The 12,224-nt window shown below is 43.6% G+C and overlaps 1 protein-coding gene across 2 annotated transcripts in view; it reads left to right on the top strand.

Annotated features, from left to right (window-relative positions):
* The window catches only part of LOC134618399 (voltage-gated potassium channel subunit beta-2-like), a 291,857-nt gene that overhangs the window by 20,951 nt on the left and 258,682 nt on the right, over window positions 1-12,224 (top strand). For both annotated transcript variants that reach the window (XM_063463773.1, XM_063463774.1), the window contains exon 4: window positions 7,590-7,627. In XM_063463773.1, coding sequence (XP_063319843.1) covers window positions 7,590-7,627 — 38 coding nt within the window. The remainder of the gene's footprint in view (window positions 1-7,589; window positions 7,628-12,224) is intronic.

Raw genomic sequence — 12,224 nt, 5'->3', positions numbered from 1 at the left:
TTCAATCTCTCTTATTGCTCTGGGCCTAGAAATATTAAACCTGATGCTCTCTCTTGCCAGTTCTCTCAGGACACTAACCAGTCACCTGTACTACCAGGTGTCTAACATGGGATATCATGTCAGTGATCCAGCAGGGCCTGCGAGACTAACCTGATCCTGGCTAAGGTTTGCCTGCCACAAAGGGGTATTTTGTGAATAGTGGGACACCTTAGAGAGGAATTTTAAGAACTGTGTAGCAGCATGTTCCGAAGGAAAAGCAGCACGCCAGTCTGCTCCAACCACTAACTGTCCCCCATTGTCCCTGGTCACTCATCTCCCTGGACTTCTTTACTAGTCTGCTTCCATGTAATTGAAAGACGTCTTCCTCTTAGTTATCAACAGTTTCTGCCCATTTCATTGCTCTCAATAATCTACCTACCACCTCTGAGAATGCACAGACCCTAGTACCAAATACGCCATGTCCCAAAGTCCCCCAGGATTACAGAACTGTGGCATTGACTTCTAAGTCATGAAGACCCTGGGCTAGCCTTGACCTTGTCCAAGCCTTGACCTTGACCAAATCTGACCTATTATAGACCCACATCAGGATCCCCTTCAGTTCGCTTACCAGCCCTACTTCAGAGCTGAGGATGCCATCATCTACCTGCTCAACTGTGTCTATGGTCGTCTGGTCATGTTTTCCAACCTTCCCAGTGTATACCATCAAGCCAACCCTCCTGGATGGGGCCAACCCTCCTGGCTAAGCTGGCAGTGACGCAGGTGGATTCCTCTCTTGTGTCCTGGATTGTTGATTACCTGACAGGAAGACCACAATATGTGTGTCTTTAGCATTGTGTGTCTGACAAGGTGATCAGCAACACAAAGGCATCACAAAGGACAGTTGTCTCTCCTTTTCTCTTCACCCTCTACAACACAGACTTCAGCCATTGCATAGAGACCTGCCATCTTCAGAAGGTTTCTGATGACTCTGCGGTGGTTGGATGCATCAGAAACGGTGATGAGACAGAGTACCCAGCTGTGGCTGACTCCTTTGTCACATGATACAAGCAGAATCATCTGCTCCTCAACACAAAAAAGACCAAAGAATTGATTATGGACTTTATAAGGACCAGGAAACCTGTGACCCCTTTATTTTGCAATCCAGGGGGTTGATGTGGACGTTGTGGAGGATAATAAACTGGACTGGGTTAAAAACACCACTGCAAAGACATCAGGTTGAGGGTTGCAGATGCCAAAAGACTTAATAAACAGATCTAAAAGGCTAATAATGTTGTGGGGATGGAGCTGATCTCCCTTAAGGTGGTATCGGAAAGGCAGATGTTGTCCAAGATAATGGCATTGCTTGACAGTAACTCCCACCCACTAGATGAAGTGCTGATAAGTCACAGGACACAGTCAGCGAGAGACTGAGATTACTCAAATGCACCACTGAATGACACAGGTAATGACACTTGTCCATCAGATACACACTATTGCACATCCTCTATAGTGAAAATAAAAATATTAATAATTGAGTTATTTTTATATATGAAAGCTATTTCTTATATTTTGTAACTTTGTCATATATTGTATTATTTCAACTAGTTCAAATCAAATCAAATCACTTTTATTGTCACATCACATGTGCAGGTACACTGGTACAGTACATGTGAGTGAAATTCTTGTGTGCGAGCTTCACAAGCAACAGAGTTGTGCAAAATACAATAATGTAAAACAAGCAAAATATAAAAATGGCTAATCTAAAAAGTAATAAATATATGTACAATATGTAAAGGTATATACATTATTTAGTATACACATTCAGTATGTTTTTCTACGTGTGTGTGTTTGAGTGTGTATATAGTATGTATATACATGTTTTACAAATGAAATAAAGTAAACAATAAAATAAGATATATAAAATATACAGAGGTTGGTATGTGCAAAACAGTGGTATTTATATACAGTATGGAGTGCATAATGTTGAAGTTCCAGTAGTGAGGGTGAGGTGTCTATGAAGTGTTCAGCAGTCTGATGGCCTGATAGAAAAAGCTGTCTCTCAGTCTGCTGGTACGGGACCGGATGCTGCAGAACCTCCTTCCTGATGGTAGTAGTCTGAACAGTTTATGGCTGGGGTGACTGGAGTCCTTGATGATCCTCCCCGCTTTCCTCAGGCACCGCTTCCTGTAGATGTCTTGGAGGGAGGGAAGCTCACCTCCAATTATCCGTTCAGCACACCGCACTACTCTCTGGAGAGCTTTGCGGTTGTGAGCGGTGCTGTTGCCGTACCAGGTGGTGATGCATCCAGTGAGGATGCTCTCAATGGCACAGCGATAGAAGGTCCTGAGGATGCGGGGGCTCATGCCGAATCTTTTCAGTCTCCTGAGAAAGAAGAGGCGCTGCTGCGCCTTCTTCACTGTTTTGTTTATGTGTACTGACCACGTAAGATCCTCAGCCAGATGTACACCAAGGAAGCGGAAGCTGCTCACTCTCTCCACAGCGGCGCCGTTGATGGTGATGGGGGTGTGTACTCCTCTGCACCTCCGGAAGTCCACTATCAACTCCTTTGTCTTTGCGACGTTGAGGGTGAGATGGTTGTCTTGACACCAGTGGGTCAGGGCGCTGACCTCCTCCCTGTAGGCCGTCTCATCACCGTTGGTAATAAGACCCACCACTGTAGTGTCGTCCGCAAACTTCACAATGATGTTGGAGTTTCTAGTGGCCGTGCAGTCGTAGGTGTAGAGTGAGTACAGGAGAGGGCTCAGTACACACCCCTGTGGAGCACCAGTGTTCAGTGTGATGGGGGATGAGGTGGTGCTGCCCAGTCTGACCACTTGGCGTCTGTCAGACAGGAAGTTAAGGATCCAGCTGCAGAGGGAGCTGCTCAGTCCTAGATCCTGCAGTTTCCTGTCCAGCTTCGAGGGAACGATGGTGTTGAATGCTGAGCTGTAATCTACAAACAGCATTCTCACATACGTGTCTCTCTTCTCCAGGTGTGACAGGGCAGCATGGAGTGTCAGGGCTATGGCATCATCAGTGGACCTGTTGTGGCGGTATGCGAACTGTAGAGGGTCCAGTGAGTCGGGTAGTGCAGAGCAGATGAAGTCCCTGACCAGCTTCTCGAAGCATTTGCTCACGATGGGGGTCAGGGCTACGGGTCGCCAGTCGTTCAATGAGGAGATGGTGGAGGATTTGGGTACAGGGACGATGGTGGCCATTTTGAAGCAGGCTGGGACTACAGACAGAGAGAGGGAAAGGTTGAAGATGTGTGTAAACACTCCAGCCAGCTGAGCCGCGCGTGACTTGAGGACGCGGCCGGGAATCCCGTCCGGACCAGTAGCTTTGCGTGCGTTCACCCTCCTGAAGCACTTCCGCACATCCTCCTCAGACACAGTGTGCGCACTGACGTCATCCGCGGTGCGCACACTGTCCGGTCTCGTGGTGTTCGCTGTGTCGAATCTAGCGTAGAATACGTTTAGATCCTCACACAGAGAGGCCGTGGTCTGCGGTGTGCTGGTTTTCCCTCTAAAGTCTGTGATCGTGTTTAGTCCCTGCCACATCCTCCGAGGGTTGTCAAACTGTTGCTCCACCCTGTCCCTGTACTCACGTTTGGCTGCTTTGATCGTCTTCCGGAGTTGGTAATGTGCGTGTTTGTAGTCCGATGTGTTCGCGGAGGCAAAAGCGGTGCTCCGTGCCGCCAGTGCTGTGTGAACATCTCTGTTAATCCAGGGTTTTTGATTTGGGAAGGATTTAACTGTTCTGGATGGGACGACATCTTCCACGCATTTTCTGATAAATCCGCAGACTGAGTCTGTGTACTCATCAATGTCTTTAGCAGCCACGTGAAACATTTCCCAGTCCGCGTGATCAAAACAGTCCCGCAGCGTAGACTCCGATTGGTCCGACCAACGGTGCACCGCCCTCAGGGTTGGAGCTTCCTGTTTCAGCTTCTGCCTGTAGGCGGGCAGGAGCAGGATGGAGCGGTGATCTGATTGGCCGAATGGGGCGTGGGGGAGGGCTTTGTATGCATCCCGGAAAGAGGTGTAGCAGTGGTCAAGAAGCCGGTCTCCACGAGTGCTGAAATGGATGTGTTGGTGGAGTTTTTGTGAGACTTTCTTCAGGTTACCCTTATTAAAGTCCCCGGTCGTGATAAACGCCGCCTCTGGGTGTGCGGTTTCCTCACTGCTGATCGCGCTGTACAGTTCCCTGAGTGCTCGGTCAGTGTCGGTTTGTGGGGGAATGTAAACCGCCGTAATAATCACTGCTGTGAATTCCCTCGGTAGCCAGAATGGCCGGCACTTAATCATCAGGTACTCCAGGTCCGGTGAGCAGAAAGATTTGACCGGGTGCACGTTCGCATAATCACACCAGCTGTTGTTGATCATGAAACATACACCACCGCCTCTGCTTTTCCCAGTAAGCTCCTGTGACCTGTCCGCGCGGTGCACAGAGAACCCCGGTAGTTGTATTGCGGAGTCCGGTACCTTGTCCGATAGCCAGGTTTCTGTGAGGCAGATCACGCAGCAGTCCCGCATCTCTCGCTGGAATGAGATCCGTGCCCGAAGCTCGCACAGCTTGTTCTCCAGAGACTGCACATTAGCCAGTAATAAACTGGGTAACGGTGGTCTGTTAGTGCGCCGTCTCAGTCGAACCAGAACGCCAGATCTTCTCCCTCTGCGTCGGCGTTTGCGGCCTCCACGGGCCCAGAACAAAGGCGTCTCAGGTGAGATGAATGGGGGGTCTGCAAACGGAGGGTCCGTGTTGCAAAACTTGAACTCCGGAAAGTGATGAGAAAGTCCATCTTTTATGTCCAGTAAGGTTTGTCGGTCGTACACAAGGAGACATGTGCTACTCGTGAAAAAATAAAGAAAAAGTAAAATTAAACACAATAAACAGCTGTTGCTTGGGGGAGCTCGCGACGAGGCTGCCATACTCGGCGCCATCAGTCTGTTACTGTTCTTATTGTCTTGAAGCAACTGTAACTACATAATTTCCTTAGGGGTTAATAATTTATTCTCCATCTGATTCTAATGATAAACTTCAGGAATCATTTTTACAGTTTCAGAACCCATTTCATTTCACATAATTCACAGGGTTCTCAAAGGTATTCACACACCACTTTGAGTGGGTAAATGCTGTCATTGTCCAGATGCAGCCAAATGATCTTCAGGCAGATGTGGCCCTGAAAGAGCAGTTTGTTAGAACTGACCCTTCCACTTCCTGCTGGTCCTGGAGACACCTTTCCCAGGTCTGAGGAAAGTAGCCCTATACATCTTAACCATGTTTGGCTCCACACACTACTATGTGGCAGTTTTCTCCACAGTGAACATAATCAAAATTAAACAGCATTCCAGATTTACCAATGAGCACCCCCACGTGTATGGGAATGGCCCGGACTCCATTGGAGCCCACGTTGAAGATCCTGTCAGGACAAGCTTCACTTCAATTCTCCCACTGAGCAAAAATGTTAGGGAGCTGAATATAAGAGGGGAAGAAAGTAAACTTCTAAAACTAATCAGTCATTAAGATGTGATCAGATGTATTATCTGTAAAATTGGTTGAGAATGGTTAATTGTATTAAATTATATATTTAAAAAAGAACTCATTTGATTTGATAGGTATTTATTAATTGCATATGTTGATACAACTACTAGGCTACTTAAATATATATTACACTAAATATTTAATAGCTTAAATAGCGTCATAATCTTCCAGGCCTTATTTTCAAAACTTTTACTCAAAATGGACCCTTTTAAATTTTAGTTGAACACCCCTGTCTGTTAGAGTTTGGTGTGGCATGTTTAATGTTTACTGACACAAAACAAAATTCTACAACAAATATTTGTATCTTAAGGAAGACCCATTGTATTTACGTCGTGTCTGCCGTCAATCTGAAAGGAGGTGGAAAAAAGACAGGCTTCAGATATCCTATGACATTCTTTGTAGGAGCTGCTTTCTATACCAGAACTCCATAAAGGCAGCTAAAGCAGCTTTCCTATCAGATATTATTGAGACTAATAGCCACAACCCCCGAATGTTATTCAAAATTTTTAATTCAGTGATAAATCCCTGTCCGGACTCTTCGAGCTCAGCCTCTCAGGCTCTCTGTGAGCAATTTCTTAATCATTTTAGTGGAAACGTTTTATTACTGAAGGCTTCACACTCTCACTCTCTTGTGCTGAATCCTGTTCCAGTTTTAGGATGCATGTCCATGCGGTAGTGCACCCTGTTCTTAAAAAAAGTAATTTCGATCAGAAAGACCCTGCCAATTATAGGCCAGTCTCAAAACTTCTGTTTTTATCAAAAATTTTAGAGAAAGCCGTCTTTCTCCAAATACAGGCTTACTTAGTTGCAAATAATATTACTGACAAATACCAGTCTGGCTTTAAGCCACACCATAGCACTGAAACGGCCCTGCTAAGAGTCTATAATGATCTTCTTGTATTTGCTGACTCTGGTCGCCCTGCCGTTTTAGTTTTATTGGATCTGTCCTCAGCCTTTGACATGGTTGATCATAATATACTCTTGAGGAGGCTAGAGCATGTTGTAGGCATCAAGGGTTCTGCCCTTAACTGGTGTAATTCTTACCTCACAGATAGATCCTTCTCTGTTGTGATGGGAGGATACTCATCCTCTGTTGCCCCTCTCTGTTGTGGTGTGCCCCAGGGCTCTGTATTGGGCCCTTTATTATTCTCTATGTATATGCTACCCTTGGGCTCCATATTTGAAAAATACAATATTTCTTATCAATTTTACGCTGATGACATTCAAATCTATTGTCAACTGACTGATGATTTGTCAGCATCATTGAACTCCCTGTACGATTGCCTGAGAGAGGTTAAAGATTGGCTGTCAGATAATTCTCTCATTTTAAATGAGAAAAAAACTGAAGTTATGGTGTTCGACAGCCATATTCCTCGAGACCAGCTTGTTGCCCTGCTGGGGCCCCTAGCTAACTCTCTCTCTGATTCTATGCGTAACCTGGGTGTCTATTTGGATAGCTCCTTTAAGCTCGATAAGCAAGTATCATCTATAGTTAAATCTGTTTTTTTTTTTCAACTGCGCCAGATTTCTAAAGCTAAGCATTATATACCACACAGGGACCTGGAAAAACTTATCCACGCTTTTGTGACCTCCAGGTTAGATTATTGTAATTCTCTCTACTGTGGTCTCCAAGCCTTCTCTCTTCGAAGGCTGCAACTCGTTCAGAATGCTGCGGCTCGCCTTCTTGCTGGAACTAGAAAATTTGACCCTATTACTCCGGCTCTTGTTGATCTACACTGGTTACCAATCAAATATCGCATTGAGTTTAAAATCTTGCTACTCACTTTTAAAATCCTGAATAACATTGCGCCCAGCTACCTCACTGACCTCCTCAATCTGTCCACTCCTTGTCATGCATTAAGATCATCAGGTCAATTACTCCTGGCCGAACCTAAGTTTAGACTGAAGACCAGAGGCGATCGTGCCTTTGCTTCAACTGCACCCAACCTTTGGAATAGCCTCCCTGCTTCTATTCGAGCCTTGGACTCTATCCAATCCTTTAAATCAAGATTGAAAGCATATCTATTTGACTTGGCTGAAAGTGTAATGTTTTTATTCTTTTGCAGGAACTTGGGTTACCTTTGGAGGTCAGGTCACAGATGAGGTAAGAGACAACAAATACCTTTTACTTTCACATGTAATTCAATCTCATTGTGAAATGAATGGACCCCATGTAGCCTCAGGCGACAGTTCTGTTGTGCTCTATTTGCACAATACATCCTTTCTTTTCTTTATGTTGGGAGGTCAGCTTTTCAGCTGCTTCTCCACTCAACTCTGTACTCAGTCACTCTTTCGAGCCTCTGCGTCACTGAAAATAGGGAGAGTCTATGGCGTTATTTTTGTGCCACTATTCTGAGCGCACGTAAAAAAAATTTGAGTGCACGTAAAACAAATTTGCAGGTGCAAGTGTTGCATTTTGAGGAGAAATTTATTTTGAGCGAAGAAAAGCTAAATTTGAGTGAAAAAATTCATTGCTGTGTGCAAAAAATGTATTTCAGTGTTTGCTATTATCCATACACACACACAATAGCAGCTCCTCTCGCTCAGTTTTTGCATTTGCGCTTGCTCGCATTGTGTTGCTTGCACTCTCAACATTTCTGCCCATGCGCGTTCAACTCTTTGATTATTCTATTCTATTCTATATATTTGTATGGCTCCTCCACTTTTAATCAGGTCCAACATCCCCCGTGGCTTCCTGCTGCTCGGCAGGAAGCCGCGGAACAGCAACTTAAATGGAGAAAATTCCGTGAAGGCCTGGGGCACCTCTTGCACTCCAAAACAACAGAGGGTCTAACCAGCGATCCCAATTGCGTTCATCCTCATGAATGAAATTTCGAATCACTTACTTTAAAGTCTTATCCAGCCGCTTCACCACCCCATCAGTCTGAGAGTGGTAGATGCTGGTCCGAATAGATTTAATGCCCAGTAATTCATACAGCTCTTTCAGTGTGCGAGACATGAACGACATGCCCTGGTCAGTCATTATCACAAGATTACCTGAAACAGTGCTTGCGCTACACTCATTGCAGAAATGGTGTGCAGCAGCACTGCTTCCAGGTATCCAGGTATCCCATTGGAAGCACTGCTTCCAATGGGATACCTTGAAGCACTGCCAGGTGCTTCCAACTAATACAACTAACTTTGTATTATTTCCTTAAGAACTAATACAAAGCAATAGCCGCGTGCACTCCAGTGAAATGGCCTGATGAAATCCATTCCAATGCACCACCCCTCCACTGCAGCAGAGCCATAGACCACACCCCTGCCACACTCATGTTTAAGATGGTGCTCCTATGATTCAGATGAATATGCAATTTCTGAGACAATCATGAAATGACAGCAAATAAGAATGATCTGGTAATAACTGTGACTTTGCAAAAATTATAGTTATTGTCAACAAGCATGTGTTCCTTTAAGCATATTACTAAAGATCTAGATTTAAATTTATCCATCGCTTAAAGGAGAGGTTTAAGAAGTATGCATTTCCAGTTTGTCATTTTAATTTTTTTTTTTTGTGTCATAAAGGAGTATAATTGAGGAAGAACAAAATAAACAATGTCAGAGCCCCACAAAATGACTTCCAGTTGACCACTGTTATAATTTTCTCTGATAAAAACAATCAGAAACAGACTTCATGAGGGTGACCTGAGGGCCTGATGAAATGGCCCCTTGGCTCACTGGCCAGATTGTGGAACCCAATTGGCATTTCCCATAGAATACCAGAACTGGCAAGCCCACCATTGGCACCCTGTGCTTTTCACAGATCAGTGAAAGCAAGTACCAGTACCAAGATCTAGCTGGACAAGCACAAGAAGCACTGTCAGAAGCCATAAGAAGGTTAAGGTCAAGGTCAAATTTATTTATAGAAGTAGATGACATAAGTCAATAAAAACAACTTAAACAACTACAACTAAGGCTGTTAAAACCAAAATGTTTTGGTCAAAGCGTGTTAAAAGCCAGAACATGAGACTTCCGGTCTGTTGGGCCGAGTGATGGCTGTGTAGAGTAATCACTCCCAACTTTATTACTCTTTTCCCCAACTTATCTAACTTGAAACCTAAAAAACCTGTACTGTAAGTGCTGGATACCTTTTTCCAGTACAAAATGCCCAGAAAATCTCAAGAAAAAGAACATAAGTGAACGTAGAGAAGTGGGATAAGCTAGTAGTAATATGGAAGAAGAGCAGCAACCTGATGCAAATGCTAATGTGAAAGACCTCCCCCCTACTAGGGATATGATATTAAAAGAACTGCGTGCTTTCAGAAAAGACACAAATGAGCAGTTTAATGCATAAGTGTGCCATGTGAATGACATCGGCAAAAGACTTGATGAAGCAGAGGGACGCATAGATGGAGTGGAGAACTTGAATCTAGGTTTTGGAGGAGTTGTTAGCGATATGAGACAAAGGTGATGGATCTAGAGTAATGTTCATTTCGCGAGAATCTCGGAATATACGTCGTGAAGGAAGGGGAAGAGGACACATTTCCATCTGAGATTTTTTTGGAAAAGACATTGGATCTCTCTTTTCCCCCCGCGCTGGGGATTGAAAGAGCTCCCAGTGCTGTTGCTGAGAAACCCCTTGACGGACCTCTGCCACGCTCATTTGTTGTCAAATTCGCAAGTTATCGTACCAAGGAAGATATTCTCAAGAAGGCTTGGCATGCTACGGTGCTTGATTTTCCAAGCACCAGGATACATTTGGACAATGACTATGCTCCGGAGATACAATGAAGAAGAAGAGAATATGCGGCAGCGAAGAAGGTGCTTTGGGACAATAACATCCGCTTTCAGTCCCCTTTCCCGGCCAGGCTGAGAGTGTACTACAGTGATGGAGCAGTGACGTACAACACGGCGCATGAAGCGACTACAAATATGGTGAAGAGAGGATTATCAGTAGACGTGAAAGACAGGGCTACACTCTTGGACCAAATAAGACAGCAGACTTGGCAAACAAGCGCGAAGAAGAAACAGGGAAATATGATCCAAAAGCAGGGCTTCAAGGAGCGTCTTCAGGCATTTAGGCACCAGTGTGACTGTGGGTAATTAGGCTACTTGAGATGGAGCATCATATTGGAGGTAAATTTAGGACTATAGAGATTTAAGAGTAACTGAGATCACAGACTTTATATTGATAAAGATGTTTTAGTTATATATTTTGATAATTTCATAACATGGGCATATAAAAGTAGATTAAAGTTGGGTCACTCATATGCATAGTGAGCTGGACTCTACAGACCATTGTGCTTTTGGCCTTTGGGCTGAAGAGGGCACTCTTCCACAAGTGGATAGAAGAGCTTTTCCCTCACCAATTACAACTAATATAGTGTTTTTGTTCTTGGAAGTCAATGTGATTTTATGTTATTGCTTTATAGTGTTCTTTTTCACACATGTTGTTTGTTTGGGGTTTTTTTTGGGTGTACTTTTCGATTTCTTGTTATTTACAGAGCTTAAAATCACATAATGTTGTAAAATACAGTCTCGTAAGCAAAGTAGTGTCATACAATGTAAATGGCTTGGGGAATCACGTTAAAAGAAGCAAAATCATGTCAAAATTAAAAAGAGAAGGAAAAGAAGTTGGCCTTTCACAGGAATCCTACCTATCACAGCCAGAGCATGAAAAACGTAGGAAATGGAAATTTAATCAGTATTCACCTTCTTGTCCTCGGGGCTCCAAAAGGGGTGTGGCAATTCTAATATCAAGCAGGCTAAATTTTGAATATATTCAAGAAATAAGGAGGGGAGGTTTGTGCTAATAAAGGGATACCTGGAGGGTACACTGATTACTTTTATTAATATATATATATATATATATATATATATATATATATATATATATATATATATATATATATATATATATATATATATATATATGCTCCCCCAGGATCAGAGTTAAAATTCTTTAACCTCTGAAGACCCGAACTCTTCCACGGCATGCATTTTTAATTTCTCTTTGATATTTGGGCTGATTGTTTTTACATTCATCGGGTCCCAAAGAATTACCTGATTTTTGTTCCTAAGAAAAATGAGAGCCACATATGAGGATATTTGTTTAAAATTTTGATAGAACAGTAGCAGTATATGTCCTTGTAAGTGGGTATCAGGCCCTTGTAGAGCAAAATTAAATATTTTGGTCTAAATAACCCAAAATGTGATGTCCACATATGTGGACGACAGGTCCTAGGAATTGAATTGATTGAATTGATTGTTGCTGTCACAATCAGTGGGTGCAGACCGTGTGGAGGGTGTTTGGAGGACCCAGTTGCAGACACAGACGAAGGAGGCAAAACTTTTACTGAACTCAAAGTGAGCCTTTATTAGGGCCGGTGAACAGTAAAGCAAAAATAACCAAACATAAACTATGGCAATGACCTAAACAAAGAGCCTAAACTGGGAAACAACTAAAGACTAAGACAAACTAAGACTAACTTGAACTGTAACTATGAGCTATGAACACGACATGAAAAAGCAAAGAACAGAATTCTGGACTGGCACATGAAAGACTATGAAAACATGACAGGAGCAGATTACTATGAACATGACCAGAACAGAGAATGAAAAACTATGAATCAGTACATGTAGCTAGAGTGACAGACGACGCCACACAGACTGAATGAAACACAGGGACTAAATACCCACAGGGATGATCAGGAGAAGTGGAAACACATGAGGAAGAACAGGTGACACACATGAACCTAATG

The sequence above is a fragment of the Pelmatolapia mariae genome, linkage group LG20 (assembly GCF_036321145.2).
Source record: "Pelmatolapia mariae isolate MD_Pm_ZW linkage group LG20, Pm_UMD_F_2, whole genome shotgun sequence".
Lineage (NCBI taxonomy): Eukaryota > Metazoa > Chordata > Actinopteri > Cichliformes > Cichlidae > Pelmatolapia > Pelmatolapia mariae.
This window is presented reverse-complemented; position numbering and strand designations above follow the sequence as displayed.